Genomic DNA, 19278 nt, shown 5'->3' on the forward strand with positions numbered 1-19278 from the left:
TACCTGGTAATACAGCACAGTACTATAACCTGTAGAAAATAAACATACCACAAGATAGACTAGCTGGCCCAAAGGTTTCTTAGACCAGTGAAAGAAATCACTCTGCCACAAATTGAAAGTTTGTGGCAGAGTGATTCTTATTCTAAATCAAAGCAATTAGTACATAAACCAAATCACATTCACTTGCCAATGTCACATTTCATATTTAACGTTAATAATGTTCCAAGCCAATTTAGCTAGTTCATGGTTCTTCCTCATTTCCCATACTTAGATTCATTTGCACTTAAATGAGTTAAATGAGCTATGAATTACCTTTTACAAGCTGCAAGAAATGCCTCTATGCTATGAAAGGTTCCTAAAAGAGATGTAACAATAGTATTTCATTTTGTAGAGTAATTCATCTGTAAAATTACTTTGCTAGGAAATTGAGCATATTCATGCGTCCGCATCTTATCAGAACTGAAGAAATGGGCTCAGCTGTGTTACTTGGAAAACCCTGCTCTCTTTTTTCACAGAGCTGCCATTCCTGTAAATGTTTAAAACAAATTTCAGCTTTAAATAGTACATTTGGGTCACATTTCTGAAGCTTACAATTCACACTGATTATTCTTTATTGAAACCAAAACAAATATGATGAACAAATAAAATTCATGATGAATTTTGATGAACAAATCAAATTAAAATGAACTTCATTTTCTGTGATAGGAATGTATCTGTGGTAGTCAACTTCCTGTCTTAACAGTAAATGCTTGAGATATCACCATCTGTGATATCAGCCATTGGAAAGCAGCGCAAACGAGAACTTGCCAAGTCATTTAAATTCAGTGTATCCAAAACTCCCAACTCAGTTTCTCTTGTCTTTTCCAATTCTAAAGGTCAGACGGAGACATTCAAGGCACTAGACACAAAAGACCTGACATGCCCAAGGTAAAACCAAATAAATTGAAAGGAAATAAAATGCCTAGCGCTCGATAAATTTGTTACAGTGGAAAAAGTTTTTTTCTTTCCGTAGGGACAGTGACGGTAGGAGAGTAAAAGCAACAGAGAAGTCAGCAAAAATGAGAGATAAGGGAAGGTGAGAATATGCTGAGGAGGGATGTCAAGAGGAAAAATATTAGCCTTGTGTTTGCTGGACAAATTGGTCTATGTAACAGGGGAACAAGGATAACCTTTATTTCAAACTTATAAACTGCCAATATTATTTTTCATACTGAAAAGTAGGTTTGCCATAAGCCAAAGGCAGGACACTACAATGTCCAGATGCAAGGCTTTCACAGTTGAAAATAGGTATTCATCAGTTTGATTAACTGCAAACACTGTCTGGTAGTTAATTGACTAACAGTCTTTTATCCAAAAATTATTTTATTACGCAAGAACCACAGAATGAGATTCAGAAAACCAGCAACGATACGAAATATTTGTGCAATATATTTATTGCAATGTGCTTGCTATTTTTCCTTTTTGTTTTTATAAAGTAGTACTTATAATAACCTACAACTCAAACTTGTATGCAGCAACTTGGCCTTGGAATTCAGTGCATTTTGTAACCTGGGAAAGTTTAATTTGTTTTATATTTTCATCATCCTCAGTCATCTTGGGTTGGTCCTCATAACCTGGAACCCCTGCAAACTACAGCAGAAATCATTTGCAGACACTGTACTAAACCCTTACAAAAGCCTTCCTGTTTGTAACTGGCTGCCTCAGTATTTTTAAGCGTTTGATTCATTAGCTTCCAAGAAAAATAAATAGAACATAGTTTCTGCATGGGTGACTTAACACAATATTCAACTAGGCCTGACTGACAAAAATAATAATACAAATAAATAAAAATACAATTACAAAATACAACCGTGACCACAGATTACGTTGTTTGGCCTTGAGAGCTTCACACAATAACCGCTTTCACAAGGCGTCTATATCGAAATATAGCCCTGATCTTCAGCCAGAGAATTCTTCGGATTCCACGAGGACAATAAAATAGCAACTCAGCAGGACCCGGGTGGAGTGTCAAACACCCTGCGAGGAAGCTTCATTAATTCAAAGGTGAAGCACTTCCTGAAGACACCTCTGCTCGGAATAAATGGTGCGATCTGGGACCTTCGCTAGCTGCAATGCTCTCCAGTGGAAACTCCAACAAAGACCCCACAGATCACGGTGAAGCACGACTAGGAACGAGCTCCTCAGAGAGAGTCCTACTCTTTCTCAAAGCCTGTTCCTCATTTTCGTTGCTTCCTTTTCCTCCTCGTGGCCATGAGGTGGCAGTCAGCTCGGCCCTGCCTGGTTAATGATATAACCGATCCCAAAGTAAAAGTTAAGGAAATAAAAAGCTAAACTGAACGAGGGGGTTGGGTAGGGGTTGGGGAAGAGACTACAGGGGGGGGGGGGGGGGGGGGGGAACTGGGAAAGCACTGATATTTTGAAGTCACGTTACTGAATTTAAGCCCGTTCTAACAGCGAACTCCTGCGTTAATCGGCTTTCTTGTCAACGAGGGACTTCTCCTCCTGCGGCTCGCCCTCGCCCTCGCCCCCCGGGCCCTCCAGCTCCATGGGCTGCCTCTGGCCTTCGTCATCATCCTCCTCGTCCGTCAGGCCCTCCCTCTTGAGCGGCTCCAGGTCTTCAGCGCCATCGTCCGTCTCGGCCGTGCAGATGCCGTAGCACATGAGGCTGATCACGCCCAGCGGGAGGCCGAACAGGAAGCAGCCCAGCACCGGGGAGGTCTGGAACACCGACTGCGGGGGGCGAGAGGAGAGACCAGTGGGTGCTCCTTTCCAGGTGTGCCTGGAAATACATTCAACCTGGGCACCTGTGCTAGCCAATTGCAGTCGAAGATATTATGGGCAGCCTGTAGCCCACTGGCTAAGGTACATGAGGTTGGTGATTCACGCCCAGGTGTAGCCACGATAAGAACTGCACAGCTGTTGAGCCCTTGAGCAAGGCCCTTAACTCTGCATTGCTCCAGGGTCCCTTGTTTAGTCTAATCAACTGAAAATTGCTTTGGATAAAAAGCGTCAGCTAAATAACAAATTAAAATAATTAAAATAATGCTCCAAAGCATCCCGTAGGGATACCATTTGATGACTCTTCACCTCAGATGCATTTTTTATTGACTATATTAATTTCTCCTTGTGTTTTAAAAAGCTAATGTAACAGCCACTAAAAAGAATGAGAAACGGTTTCGTTTTTTTGTGTGGGCTTCAGCATGAAAAAGGAATTCCCAAATAGCTTGTTCACTTATTCATTCACGGAGGCATGACAAATAAACACAGGTATTGGGAATGTGTCTCAAAGGTGCACCTTTCCAAAGTCAGTCAGAATAGTACAGTACCACGCAGTTAAACCAGACATTTTATCACATGGCCATCTGCATTTATCCATCAGAACAACTGATGGAATCAGTAACTGCCTTCTCAGCCTTATAAAACTGATAATTAATGTTATTTCCCCAGATTGTACCCGCCTAGGTGCCTTTACATATCTTGCCACAGTCCTGTTCATTTCAAGTTTTTATTCACACCGTACCCACCTGGTCCCGTATGCCTGGAACTTACCGCTCTGTACGTTATCCTATATTCACACTCATGAAATGGGAAGAGAATGGTCTGCCATGAATAAAAGGCAGGGGTAGGGTAGGTGAGAAGGTGAAAGCAATTAGCATATGGCTTTTCCAGGTCTCCTGTAGCTCCTTTCATGTTGGCTAGAAAAGGTGGTCTCGAGGGGTCTCCTTTGGAAGAACGGACTTCACAAAGGGCTATTTTTCTGGTAGCGTTTGCAGTTGTTTACTTGCTTATCACGGAGCGACACATCCAACATCTTTTGCATGAATTATATATTTGTAGGTATCATCAGCAATGCGCTGTTGCTAACCAAGCTAGCAACCGGGTGGACGTGTTCAGCCTTTTTACATGCGACTGAATTTCGACATTTTTTGGTCTAGTGCATTTTCCTCAAGAATAGTAAGAGTAGCTTTATTCCCTGGTGTTTAAGCCGGGTGTGAAAGCAGGACACAAGCAGCCTCTCTCTGCTGCAGTGAAGTGCTTTCCCCTCCTGTATTCCTCCGGGTCTTCCTGTGATGGAGGAAATGAGAAAGCGCCTTTTGTCTCCCCGTGTTTTGTAGAGCGAAGAATAATCTAACAGCTTTCCAATACAAATTTTTCACATTCAGCACACGGCTTCCGTTTTTTTTTTTTTTTGGGGGGGGGGGGTTCTTCATTTCATGTTAGCCGGTCTCAGTTCATGTTAGCCGGTCTCAGTACCCACAGCGCTGTTGCATGCGTTTATATCGGCGGTTATTTCCCGCTACCCGCGTCGTACGTGCCGCAGAGCGGCTCAGACAAAAGCGTGAGTCGCTGGAATATGCAGCGGGTCCTGTCAGCGGCACGCCCGCATTAGCAGTCAGCGAGAGAGCGGAGAGCGTGGGGGGGGGGGGGGGGGGGGGTTCGCGCCCGCCCTCCAGACGACGGCTGAGATTGATGGTAATTGCAGGCCCGATCGGCAGGATGAGGTAAGGACGGGTGGCGTTTCCACATGACTCACGTGCGCCCACGCCGCCGCTCCTTTTGTTATGACAAACACGCGTTCGGCCAGGAAGGCGCCGGCCGGACCACGGCCATCCTCCCTTTATCACCCTTCCCGGGAGACGCTCCGGACCGCCGTCCTGACCGCAAGGTTTGGAAAATGAAAAGCGTCCGGGCGTGAGGCCGGAACCAAGGCGTTTTCTTATATGTATGAACGAGGGGGCGATGCGAGATCTGAGGTGATTTGCTGGCGGTTACGGCTGCGGCCGAATCGTTGGGAGTCGGAGGGCGCACTCACCATCACTGTGGATTTTGCGTCGTAAGCCAGTCTTCTGACACGCTGAAATATGCTGTCCCCTCCCTGGGCCTACTCATGAAAGGAGAACAGGCGTTAGCTTTTTCTGAAAAGAGGCCACGTCCTCTCCGTTCACTCCAGGACACGGCTTTCAAATTCATGTTCATTTATAAAACCGACAAGCGACTGTCTGCTGGCAGTGATGTTCAGAGAATGGTCAATTGTTTATTCGGTGTGACCATTATGTTATCGGGAAGCTAAAATAACCCAAGCTTTAGATCTGAGGGAGACTTGTTTTGAATATGCTTCGGATGTTTTAGATTTGCCTGACAGCGCAAAAACTGTGTATATACACATACACGTACACACACAAGCACATGCAAACACGCACACAAAAAAACACTGAAGAACTGTCCTTTAATTCAATTTTAGCTGTTCTTGCAGGGGCAAAAAGGGCCTTCCTCCAAAAAGGTTTACTTAATTTCTTTCTAAAGTTTAATCTGCAAATCATCAAATACCTCAAGAAATCAAAGCATAAATTAACTTCACAGTACGTGAAAAAATTGCAAACAGAAGAAGACCTGACCTGAGCAGTTCCATCCAGCACACTGTTGATGAAGCTGAGCAGCTGATCCATAGTCTCCAACGGCCCACTGGGCAGGAAGTACTGCTCATTGGATGTGTTCAAAATGATGAAGGAGGGCACTGCAACTTCACTGGGAAATTAGAATGTTCCAGAACATTATTTCAGACCAGCACTGCTTAGACACTGAAATGTTGTGGCAACATTTAAATGTTGTGCAAATCATACACGTGAAACTTTTAAGATGCATAGACTGTATAGGCTTGTTCCCGTATTATCACAACACAGCAGTTTAGTCCCGTTCATTAGTGTAATCAATTATACAAACTGTAATTAAGGATTCCACTGGATCCAAAAAAGGCTGAATAATTGGAACTGCACCCAACATACTGACCTGGACACTTTTTCTTGGCCATGTTCCAATTCACTGAATAAAGCAGCACCGTTTATGGTAATCATGGTGATGGTACATATATACAATATAGGATTAGCCACAAAATCTTTTGCTACCTACCAAGCTTGTATGTACATGTTGAGGGTATATAACTTGAAACAACATTCAGTGAAATGTAAAGTATGAAAGCACCATAACAATAGCTTGTTTATTATATCAAAAATGCATCTACAGTAATGTACCTAAATGTATTTAATGTTTATTGAATCACATTGAACTTAAAACAATTGTGTGTGAAAGCATTGTAAATCTATCCTTCAGAACTTGCACAAAAAATAAATATTTAAATCTTCCCATTTGCAATCTGATTTACTTAGCTAGCACGATAAAAATGGCCATTTAAACAGCTAAGGTAAACCAGAAGCTGCAGGCTAGTCAAACCTATTTAATTTGCAATACAATCTAGTTAAACTTAAAATGATTGCTGCAAAAACATTTTCATACGCTGGTAAAAAGTAAATAAGTTAAATATTAGTTAGCTATGAGTTAAGCAGGCTAACTAGCAAGCTAAAAGGCCTTTTCAAAGAGATGGAATATATTCCATCTGAATAAACTACTGAATTTATACAACAACAAATGGGGACAGCCCCTAGCCATTTTATAAACAGGTTTCAACCATTCTAAACTGGTTTGGTCAATACTATTAAAGTTTGTTTTTGTGTATCTCCATCAGAGGGAACAAAAGCTAAAGTTAGAGCAGCCATAACTGCCTCTTCATTCAATTTACATGGATTGCAATGACAGCCCAGATAGCAATGATTATATATGGATCTCATTTGGGAATATGAATGGGCCCCGGATTGCCACAGTATCCTTTGCTCTGCATTACTCAACAATTAAAAGTCGGGAGCCTTGCATCAATTCAACATTTCATCCGATTTTATCATTAGGGAACCAAATGCCTTACAGTCTCAGCCGTGGCAACTCAAAAACCAACTGTTCCGACAGCACCAAAACGAATCTAACAAACAACTCCAAGGGCAACAACATCCTCCCTACCTCGACCTTGCTGTACTCGTTTGCCCTTATGACATGCGCTGTACAGGCATTTATCTTTCTCTCAACAGCCTTGTTAGTTGCTCTGCACAATAGCTGTATGTCAAATAAATACAAAAATAATCAGCAGCACCTCTGGCACTATAGATCCCCACTCTGCCACAAGGTCAAGGCATTATACACAATCACCACTACAATAGTACAATAGTATACTGCAATATCATCCAGACACATCTCAAAAGAATAGCCAATATAATAGTTAATATTTAGTTTCGACAATCAAACTGAACAACAGCAGTGACTTCAGGGAATCAGACCATCACCTCATTTCTCCTTTGCAAGGTGTTCAAGGCATCCCAGGTGAACAGACTAAGATGGTCTTTCAGATCACAACCTCTTATCTTTATGCAAACAGTGTGCTGCAGTCATATTTGTGGAGGGAATTGAAGGAGCATTCTGTTAACATTTGAGTAGACCTTTACAAATTACTGCTGTCAACTATCAGACAGAGTGCAGCACTGCCTAACTGCTCTGTCCTAGACCAGAATTGGCTGATAATGGGCTATTTGGTCGTTAAAGTACATCAAGATTTCGGGCCAAATAAAGAGCTGATTAATCTAGAATAAAAGCCATTTTAAAGGAGGGTTTGGATTTAAATCTATGTCCCAAGTTTATTTTTTATTTAAATGAGACTATCTACCACATCAGCAGTTGTGGTTTATAACCAGTTAATGAGATTGATCTATGACTAAAATATTGTAGGACTTAAGACAGAAAAAGAAAGCTTGTGTCCTTTTTAAAAGTTTAATCCGCCCAGACTGATTAAACTACTACAATCTTAACAAATCCATATTTCTATAGGATACATCATGAAAATGCTGTATACATTTTGAATGACACAGGATAAGTTGAAGCTTGACAATTATAAGCAAAATTAGAATAACAATATTTTCATGCTTACATGTCATCATTTTTAACATTGTGCTAAGCCTATTATTTTTAATGAAGGCCCAGCAGGACTGAAATATGAAACTTTCTAAAAATAAATTCATACTCCTGCTGAAATAAATGGTTGGCTTTTCATCCATTAGCTACAGAATGCAAATGTGTTTCTAATAAAACATGCCATCATGTTTCATGACTTGCTTTGCATTTTACAACATATAAAATATAAGAGTCAAGGGTTAACTGACTGAGCATGCTAATTTGCCTGCTTGTACATAAAATGAATACTAAAACATTCCCTTAATGCAGACCATAATGGTTATATTCGTATCATTTTATATTTTGCATAGATTAATTGCTCCGTTAACATTCACTTTTGCTATTTATACGATTGTGTTTGTGGTGATAAATTATCCTTGGTATTGAAAAGACCCAGCGGAGGTGGGCTTGTCCTAAATGCACAGATATTTATGCTTTTGAATTAGGTTACACTTTTGTTTTTTTAGGTTAGTCTTTTTCCATCTTTAGATTGAACAGCATGAACTATAAGCTACAAGGCAGCGATGCCCCCACCACAAGTGCAGTGAATAATCTCCATGATAAAATGAGTTCAGGAAAATGGCTTCAGTTTTATTTTTATTTCCCGAGGGACTGAATTAACAGAGGACACTGACTAGCTTGGAGTTGCTCTGTAGCAGGCAATTTATTCTCAGCAGTTTGACCAGACGTGGTCCAGAAAGCCCACACTGCAACACAAATATCTCTCTCGCTTGCTTATATACACACACACACACACACACACACGCACACGCACACGCACACGCACACGCACACGCACACACACACACACAGGCATGTGCACACACACACACACAGGCATGTGCACACACACACACAGGCATGAGCACACGCGCACACACACACACACACACACACACACACACACACACACACACACACACACACACACACACACACACACACACACGCCTTCAGGGACCGAGGGTTTGCACACTTGCTGCCTTCCGAGGGCACAAGGCCTGGGGACACTTCTAATTAAAAAGCATGGGTCCAAGCATGGGGGCTGCCATGCATGGAAGCAAAACAGCCTGACACCAGACTTTTGCTGGATGAGCAGGTCATTAGGGAGATGGCTCCCCTGTTCATTTGAAAAGCTGCAGGAAGATTTCACACCAAGGCCATTAGCCCCTGTTTGAGAACACACAGAACGAAGTTCAACTTTGTGTCCCTCTTTTCAGATGCCGTGAGCTACAGCTGCTAACTGTGACGAGGCTAGTGAAAAACAGGAGCTGTCCAGCTGGCCGGAGAATCTACAGAACTGCATCTTAACGGCTTGTGCGGATGGCGCGTTTCTTTTCGCGAGGCCAACAGAAAGCAAACTTTGCTTTTCTTGCGACTGCTGTTCATACAGCCTGGGGAAGGGGTGAGATAAATGGCAGCTGGAGAGAATCCGGACACACTCACCCCATAATGAGGCCGTTGATGTAGTCATTACCATCCATGTGGCCGAACTGAATGTCCCTGGAGAGATAGAACCAAAACCACTACTCAATACATCATGCTACAGGACTATGATATAAATGCAAAACATTTTTCTATACATCAGTAATAAAAGCACCTAAAACTCATCAATTCATCAATAATGTCAATGTTGAAATCATTTTTTTTGATCAAATAAGTCATGTGACATTGATGCTACAACATGAAGTTCATTAGGCAATGGCTGATTTTATTGCTATTAATATTTATGATGATATTAAAGGCTTGGGTGGCTTTATTAAAGTAAAAGACAGTTTTGTTTCTGTCACACAACCCCAGGTAAGGTATTCAGCATTTGACTACTCAAAAACGTTCATCCCAGGTTTTTGGAGAACTACGTTTACTACCCAATGGACGATGTGTATTTGTCTTCCTCTGAGGCAATGAAACCTAAACTAACATGAGGTTGTACAAGGAGTTGTGAGAGTTGTGAAAATTTGTCTTTGCAATGTCAGGTACACAACCCCGGAACGCACTGTAGTTCCTTGTCCACTTCAGGTTCGGCAATTCGGCCAAATCGGGTCAGCTCTGCTCTGCGCTGGATGAATTGGCAATCAGACCATACGTCCTATCTAACAGCTACCTCTTTCTTCACAGTTCAAAGTAAAAATTACTTAATTGTTCCCATCTTTTCCCCTTTGCCATCTGAGACAAAGCTGTTGCTGTCATTGTGCTTCAAGCCCCCATAGCTTACTGGCAACCCTCATAGAAACGCTCCCTTTCTTCCTGTTCTGAAAAATGCCATGAGATTTCCCCCGCATGATAAGGCAGAGAAGAAATTCAATTTTAGACTCATTGTATTGCATTGTGCTGGGGCAGAATAGCAGGAGCCGCGGTGCATTGTGGGAAATCCGAAGGGCTGAGATGGGCTCAGGATGGTCCCTGGGAAGAGGCGTCTTCCAATGGCACAGGATCAAGCCAGCAAGACCCTCGGCACATTACGATTCCACGCACTCCAGCGCGGAGTCAAAAGCACAAACAGACGTCGGCCGCAATCAACTTCGGCAGATTTAGATATTATCACCACTCTTCTGCAGTTATGAAAGACTTTGATTATAGGCCTTTCAGGAGCGACACCGCACTCATAGGTAAACATTCATCAAAATGGGAACATTTTTCCCCCACCGGAGTTACCCACAATGCATTTGATTTTGGTCTGCACCATTTTATATTCAGTAAATACAAAATGCATTAAGCCCCTCCAAGTCCAGTGTCAATCCGGCCACTGTGGAAACCAGTCAGTGCCACTGTGAATCCAAACCTAGTTTATGAGACAGCCTGGGGCGTTTTTCAAACCAAAAGACATTGTCCGGGCTCGTGAACCCTGCCTCATTCTTAGGCTGACGCACGGAATAAAGACAGAAGTGCAAGTGTTGACCCGGTGCTGCTGTTGACAAATAAGGCTCGTTTAAAAAAACCCGTTGCGTGGTCTGGGCGAGGAGTGATGAAGAGCCGGCCCCAAGGCTCTCTCGTTGGTAAAGTCACCCTGAGGCGGTTTGCATGCGTGTTTGTGTGTGAGCAAGAGAGAGATGGATTGTCTTGTGTGCAGTCATTACTCTCTTTACATTACCTTCCTCTCTCACTGTTCCTCCCTGCCTCCTTCCATCATCTCACATTAGAAAAGTTTAAGCGTATGATCAAATGACCAAAATCTGCGATACCCGGGATGGTTCAGAGAGATACCATAAGTACCCTGTACCATAATCACCATACATCAAAAAAAAATTGGAAACACAACAATGTTCAAACATTGAAGGATTCTGGTAGTTTTACAGTATAATGATGTGGGATGCATATTCCTGATATGGTATATGCATCCCACATCATTATACTCATTATACATTTTCAAGTCTTGGTGCAAAGACTTGATTTGGCTCTGTACTCAATTTTAGATCTGTAAATAAACAATTTACATTACAATTTAATTTACTGGTTATATTAAAAAATAAAAAAGTAAAAAATGTTTTTATTAAAGAGTATTCTTAGACATTTTGATTTCACCATGTAGAAATGACAGCACTTTTTATAATATCTGGAACAAATGGCTTCACAGATGTTTCTGATTAGTCAGGTGTGTTCAGTTGCTTCCTTGGTGCAGTTATAAGAGAGCTTTCAGTATCTAGCCTTGATTCTAGGCTTTTTGATTGCCTTTGGAGTCTCTTATTTGTGTTTGTCAACATGAGGACCAGAGTTGTGCCAATGAAAGTCAAGGCAGCCATTAGGAGGCTGAGAAATAATAAAACAAAATCAGAGATGGAGATCAAACAATAGGCTTACCAAAATAAACCCTTTGGAACATCATTAAGAACAGAGCACAGGTGCATGTTTGGGATCATTGTCTTGATGTGGAATAAAGCACTGTCCAATAAGTTTGGAGACATTTGGTACCTGAGCAGATTATTATTAAGATGGTCGTGTTCACTTCAGAATTCACTTACAATGTCAATAAAGGCATGTCAGCCAACACCTGTGGCAGTCAAACAAACATGCCCGAACACCCCAACTGCCATGCTTGATAGAAGAAGGGGGAGTGGTTGCTCTTGATGGATCTTGGGCATTTGGCCTCCACATTGCTCTTGACATCACGCTTGACATCAACCTTGGTCTCATCTGTCCACAACTCTGCTGGTACTTTTAGGTACTTCTCAGCAAACAGTAACCTGGTCATCGTGTTTTTGGGGCTAATTAGTGGTTTGCATCTTGCAGTGTAGCCTGTAGTCCTCTGCAAACGTCTTCTGACACCCTCACACCTGCCTCCTGAGGAGTTTGTCTGACTTGTCGGACAGGTGTTTGGAGTTTTCATCAGTAAGGCAAGAATTCATGGCAATTACTGAGCTTAACCGAGTGCTTTCTTTTTCTATGCGGACAACTCAATATTTAGGCCCGCAGAGGATGGGTATCCCCCTATAGCCGGGTTCCTCTCAGGATTTGTTCCCATCAGGGAGTTTTTTCTTGCCACTGTTTGAGGGTTTTTCTCCCCACTGGGGAGTCGTTTACCTCATGTGCTATCAGGGGGCTTTGGGATAGTATTTCCTTTTTCCCCTCTGCTGTTCTGTGGGGTGTCTATATGAAATTGAATTACATAGAAGCTATGTTTTTGATTTATTATACTCAGGTTTTTTTCTGTCCATTTTGTCTTTAGAAATTTTATTTGTTTTATAAAATTATTGATTTCATATTTTTATTTGCTTTTTAGTAATGTGTTGTCTCTCATGGCACTGTGTCTATTTTTAAGGTATTTGTTTTTCACTGCTATAAAGCACTTTGTGCTGTATGCTCGAAAAGTGCTATACAATTAAAGTTATTTTTATCATATTATTTCTCAGGCTCATAATGGCTCTTGACTTTCATAGGCACAACCTCTTATCCCCTGGTTCCAAACACCAAAGGCAACTAAAAGCCCAGAGTCAAGACTAGACACTGAAAGCTCTCTTATACCTGCACTAAGGAAGTGACTGAAGCACCTGACTAATGAGACCTGTGAAGCCGGGTACCACGTATAAAGTGCTGCCATTTGCTGAAACCAAAATGTTCATTAATAAACACAGCACTTCAACCACATGCAAATCGTTTGATTACAAATCCTAAATTACGAGTACAGAGGCAAGTCAAAAAATTGCCTTTGTCCCAAGACTCACTGTATACCCATAGATGGCAAGGTCAATGACAATAATTACGGTATTGTGCGAGTATCTCTACCCCATACTGAAGTAATTATTTTCAGTTTCCTTTAGTCTTTAGCTTTTCCATCTTTATACAAATCAGCTTTAAATGTTGCAATGCACTCTAAAGCACTTCTATGTGGAAAAATCGGCGTGTCACGTGTGTGGGGAAAATTGGTGTTTCATGTGGCATGCAACAACATAAGCCTGTAATATACTATGTGTCGTGACATGTTGTATAGCAACATTAGTCATACACTGTAATGTACTGTATGTAGTAAAACCAGTGTGTCAACTACTGTGTAGCAACATTAGCATACAATGCACCCTGTGTGGTAAAACTGGCAAAAAATGAGCTCACCTGGTAAAATGATCTCTGTACTCAGTTGACACTCTCTGAACCAACGTCTTTAACCTTTGAGGACAGGAGACAACATCAGCAATAAGTTAAGTACACAGCCTTGAGGGACATGATGAGCAATGCAGAACATACATCCACAGCCTAAATAAAGACTTAATTATTAAAACGAAGTTGACCAGATTGTGTGCAATCGCTGTAAATCATTCAGCTCTGAAATTTAGTAAACGAGCCGCAGCTGGAGGCTGCAGAAAGCCATAATCGCGCGAGCAATAGTTTCCCACGAGCCGCTCTTGTTTCTAATTTGTTTAAAAGACGAGCTGCGGTTTTAAACGTTCTTTATACCTGATGCTGTCTTCCGTCAGGTTCTTCTCATCGACAACTGCCATCGCCACCAATTTGCCTGTTGTAAAGGAAATGCATTACAAAGCCTTTTCCTTTTTAACTGGCACAAGGAGAGAAGGGAGAGAGCAAAGAGATAAATGGCTTCAAGGAACATCTCGCCTATCAAGAGAAAATAAACCTCAAAGGGGAATTACGGCACAATGAATTAATCACTCTTCCCTTCTAACTACATCAGCCTTTTTCAGGGGGGAAATAAAAAAAGCAAAAAGCAGACACGAAATCCAGTTCACACTCTCTGGGAGGTTTAAACGCCCGCTGTGTAACAAACTTATGTGGACGGAATAACTTTTAAATAAATCTGTCTAAATCTATTCAGGGGCCTATTCGGGCTCCGTTCTAGGCATGTGCGGGAACTTTGAGTGGCACGGTCTGCCTCCTAGTGGTAGAAATGAGGCGCTTCGTTTTCAGACGTTCACGGAGAGCAGAATGTTTATTCCTGCCTTGATGTGCTCTGCTAATGACACAATGCAGCAGGGCTTTGATGGTAATGTCAGGGCAACTAGGGCGTCGCTTGTTAAACATATCCTGAGAGCTGCGAGTGTACATTCATTTGTACCAACATCATTTTGTTCTTCGGTTCCCTCCCCCATGAGCTGTGACTGACGCTCTCTCCTAGCGTGCAAAAACGCAGTGCGACTCGCACCACTGACACATAAATAATACACCATAAATTGACTTGCAGCAATGTATGGCATAAATTAGAAGTACAGTATTTGTTTGAATACATAATTAAGAGTTGATATAGAAGCGGTTCATGCACGTTCTGCTCTGCCACTGTGACAGGAACCGTGTGAATTTCTGAGTAATCAGTAACAATGCTTAGATGCTCAAAACCTGCAAGTGCATTAAAATGGACGTGCTAGGTTTCACTGTGGCCAAATTTGGTAAGTGTTGTACACTTGTTAAACAAAGTGATTTATAATTATCGACAAAATTATCTTATGGGGCGGCCTGTAGCGTAGTGGTTAAGGTAAATGACTGGGACACTGGGACTGGGAAACGCAAGGTCAGTGGTCCTAATCCCGGTGTAGCCACAATAAGATCCGCACAACCGTTGGGTCCTTGAGCAAGGCCCTTAACCCTGCATTGCCCCAGGGGAGGATTGTCTCCTGCTTAGTCTAATCAACTGTACGTCGCTCTGGATAAGAGCGTCTGCCAAATGCCATTAATGTAATGTAATCTTACTAAGGAACAAGGACGTGAAAAAAATAACCACACAGAGATTCACGCACATGCTCTACAAAATTGCGTGGGTAACATAGAAAGCACTTGACCAGTGCTCTTGACAGAGAAAAGTGCCCTGGACCTATCCTGGTAGTGGAAGGCTGAAGCCAGAGCCACATTTCCATTGCTCAGGTTGACTGGTTTCTTTGCTAAACCATTTTTGTGAAGAGACTGACTTTTGCAAGACAATTTTTTAATTCTCAGGCCTGTTTAAACCACATTTGCTGTAGTGCTTCCATTTATAGTTCTGTTCACTTCCAAGAGAAACACAGCATAACAGAGCTCCCAGGTAGGTACTGCAATTGTACATGGCTCCACTGTTCATTTGCACCACAATTTAAACCTACCAATTTCCCCACAGACTAGCCGTGGCTATGGTTACCAAGGTACCTTAATGTACAGTAAAACCTTAGATTTCCAGATTGGTGTGGCACAAATCTTGTAGTGTACGCAAATAGAACACAGAATTACACCTCATTTGACTCCTATAACACCAAAGCAAAAATGTAAGGATAGTGCTGGCCATGGCATTTCATGATTCAGTGCCTACACTTGTAAAATAGTAGATAGCCATGCACTTGTGTGGGCCGGGTGGTCTTAAATTGAGGTGTAGTCATGTTAATGGTCAGTGTATTTTGATGCAGCTGAAAGCATTTGCTTTCTGACCAGCCAAAACCTGGTCTTAACTGATGTTGCGGTTTCATTGCCATTCTAACGGCACAATATTAAGACGGTAATGTGCATACATAGGTGAGACCAACATGGCAGTCGGCTTTAAAGGGAATGGAAGCTGACCTACTGATTGGTGTATTGCAAGTTACGCCCGAGACGCACCTATTAATTAATTAAGCCGAGCCCTTTTGAACCTAGAAGACGTAAATGGACTTGCATGCTGCACTTTAGACCAAAGTCCCATTGCGCAACAGCAACCCCTGCTGGCCAGTCACGCACACCGGGTTTGCCAGAACTCATTGAAATTGTTGAATTGTTGACCTGTGCATGATGGGTCATCCTGGGACTACTGAAACAACTGTTGAGCTGTTGACCGCTGGGCGAAAAGAAGCAGCGGCAACGCTAAGTGTTTTATGATAGCGGGGCGCAAAAAAAAAAACTTGCTCGGAATGTCAACGCAGTAAAGATAATTAACACTCTACTGAGATCTGAATTACTGCCAGTTTTATTACTGGCTATTATCTTTAAGCGTTATAGCTACAAACCGAGAGCAATTCATTTCAAATAAGGATATAATTCCGGTTAATTAATGCTCCTAAACTTGGTGTACTTTCTTATCACTTTCAAAGTTATGAACATTTCCAAATGACCTTCATTGCCGAGGCTTTGTGTTGCGGAAGTTACCGGATTGTGATACTGCGTTACCTGATCCGTTAAAGAGACAGCGCTGTGGTCATGTGCTTTCAAATATGATGAGCCACATTGTACCTGTCTCTCCTAGTTCGTACAAAACGAATCCATCGATCTGGAGATAGCCAAGGAAGCGTTCCTTATTTATCCAGCTGGAGAGAGAGGAATCTTGGTATTCTGAAAAACAAAATACAGTATGTGATACAAATGCATTTATTTTCCCAGTGTTATAGACAGTAAAAAGCGAACATCCTAAAGATGATGATTTACCTTGCAAAGTATGTGTATGTGGTATGTGTATGTATATGTTTGTGTGTGCGTGTGCGTGTGCGTGTGCATGTATCTATGAAAAATATGTACTATATATAGGACTAAAAAGCCTTCAGGACTCTACCCATGCAGTTCTTGCATTGCTTCATCCATACATGTATGCTTAATTTAAATAAAGCTACACATAATTATTGTGCATTCAATTCTGTGTTGCTTATCTTAGCTTAATAAATCTCTTAATTTTCTAACCGAAATCACCATGTGAAACGTATTCAGAAATTCCTCACAAAAGGATCCCTTTCGGAGAAGCATGAAAAATTACTGAACCAGAACAACCTCCAATGCATTCTGTTAAAGAGGAGAGACATTTCTACAAATGTTTATAGTTCCTTTGGGGACAGAAAGTGAATTTGGGGTATTACGCATGACAAGCAAACTAAAAAAAAAAAAAAAAAAAAAAACATGCTTTCCGTCCTTGAAACACAAAAGCCTTTTTTCTTTTTAAAAGCATTCTTGGAGGGCATCCGATGACTAACTGAAACCGCAGCTTGGTTACTATGGAATCTATGAGAATTTATGTAACCACTCAAGGTTATCTGGAAGAACCGACAACAAGAGGCAAACAAATAAGATGTTCAGTTTTTAAAAAATCATGTACCATTTTTAGAAATGCTTGACTCCTGTATCAAAACCCATTCTCTATGCTGTACTTATCATAGACAAAGGACGAGGGTAACAAAGGACATTGGTTGTGAGGAGATTTCAACAGATTTCGACTTCATCTGGAATGGGTGGCCATGTAGCTTCAAACTTCACATCAGAACATCATTCCGGCTTTTACATTCCTGAATACGAACTACGGATGTCAACACCGGGCGCTTTGGGCTCCTCGCACGGACTGGAAAGCTTGTGGAAGTCACAGACGGCGAGCTGTGAACAGCGCTCGTTGACACGGCCTTGCCGCCTTCTCGGGCCGCTCCGTCTCCTTCCCTTCTGTCTCCGCCAGCTCAGAAGCTTGCGACCACGGCTTTGTGGTGAACCCGGCTTGGCGCAAGAGGCGAGGAGAGAACACTTGTTCGGCTGCCTGCGCGGGAGGGGGGGCGCACGCTGGCAGAGAGAGCGCCCCGGAGGGGGGGGGGGGGGGCCTGTTCCCGCATTAATTTGAGAGAGGAGGCGCACCTGTTAAGCAGTCAGAGCCGACAGAAAGATCACCGCTTTGTGCCCGGCCACTCGGTAACTGCCCAGCCATCGCTGTTTATCAGGCCAGGTTGTTCTCGCAGCACACCTGCATTAGCCTTGTGTTCCGTACCTGGACTACAGAGCGTCTCAGCTGTGCAGCCCTAAGTATATGCAGTTGTGTTCTTCGTGTTTTCATAAACTTGCCGCACAACAGGGCGCTGAATGTGTCCAATTCCCAAAATAATTCTGAACATTGGATTAACAATCTGTCGCCAAGTTCATGCAAGATCAGACTGTCTTCACAGCTAAATTTCAGGTAACGGGAGGGTGGAAAACCAGCAGTTCTCAGCCCACGAATTTCCGATCTCTGCCCTATGGAGTGAACAGCCAGTCGGAACTGGAACGGTCCAGATTCTATCAGAGATCGCGGGGCTCAGCCACACACTGCAATATGGGGCCTTTACAGAACGAGCCACACAGCAGCTCAAGAGGTTACACTTATTTACAATACAGCAGGAAGTCATGCTTAATCACTCCTTGGAAATGAGTATGCAAGGAGCGCGAAACCATTATATACAAGTGTAAAAATTGACTTAATCTATTCATTTTCTTATAGCAGATGAAAGATGCTTCTCGTGCGCTCAACAATCACGCCTTTCTGTTCAATCAACAAGTTATGTTGGAGGAAGTACATTAAGAGCAATTATGTTCGGTTATCGTCTGCCACTGCAGTTTCTAATGGTTGCGATATGCAAATTTGAAGTGCTACTAAATGCTCTTCTTGCTGCGTGGAGGTTCAATTAGGAGCCACCGAAACTCATTTAGCCTTGCTGCGGGCTGCGATATCATTCACTGTAATTCTGCAAAACAATGAAACATTGAGAGCAGAGAGCTCCACAAACAAGGCATGAGCAGATAGGAAGGCAGTGACTTTCCAAATTTTTCCTGCAAAATGTGAGAGGAACAGAATTCAGGATGAGTATAAGCAGACCGTATACACTGTGTATGTGTGTGCGTGTGTGTGTGCGTTTGTGCGCGCGTGTGTGCGCGCATGCATGTATGTGTGTGTGCGTGCATTGTCGGCCTACTTACTAACATAATGAACAAAAGTTATTTTGTTATTTTATACAATATGCAAGGACATTTATTCAATTTACCCAGGCAAATTAATCTGCATGCCACTTACATCAAAAGCCTTCCATTGCAGACCTAGTGACTAGCAGACATAACATTTGTATTCCGGTTACGGAAAAACAATTACACTTTATTACAGGAATAAAAATAAAAACAGGCTGGATTTCAATGTCTACAGCGTATTCCACGATGTATAGTCATGCTCGCTGCTAGCAGGCTTTCCTTTGGTGAGGTACAAATAACAGCACACGACACCTGGGTGAATAAGCCGGGTGGATCCCATAAAACCAAATTAGACCTGGGGCTATCTTATTACCTTTTAATCCACCCCATGCG

General features: G+C 42.3%; 1 protein-coding gene across 1 annotated transcript in view; it reads right to left on the bottom strand.

Annotated features, from left to right (window-relative positions):
* Positions 1–593: 593 nt before the first annotated feature.
* Positions 594–19278, bottom strand: part of tmx3b (thioredoxin related transmembrane protein 3b) — a 36595-nt gene continuing 17910 nt past the window's right edge. The window contains exons 10-16 of the mRNA XM_061240545.1: positions 16438–16536; positions 13714–13771; positions 13372–13425; positions 9274–9330; positions 5397–5526; positions 4814–4882; positions 594–2730 (exon numbers count right to left, since the gene is read on the bottom strand). Of these exons, the coding sequence (XP_061096529.1) occupies positions 2467–2730; positions 4814–4882; positions 5397–5526; positions 9274–9330; positions 13372–13425; positions 13714–13771; positions 16438–16536 (731 nt within the window). The 3' untranslated portion in view covers positions 594–2466. The remainder of the gene's footprint in view (positions 2731–4813; positions 4883–5396; positions 5527–9273; positions 9331–13371; positions 13426–13713; positions 13772–16437; positions 16537–19278) is intronic.

This window comes from Conger conger, chromosome 4, assembly GCF_963514075.1.
Source record: "Conger conger chromosome 4, fConCon1.1, whole genome shotgun sequence".
NCBI classification, from domain to species: domain Eukaryota; kingdom Metazoa; phylum Chordata; class Actinopteri; order Anguilliformes; family Congridae; genus Conger; species Conger conger.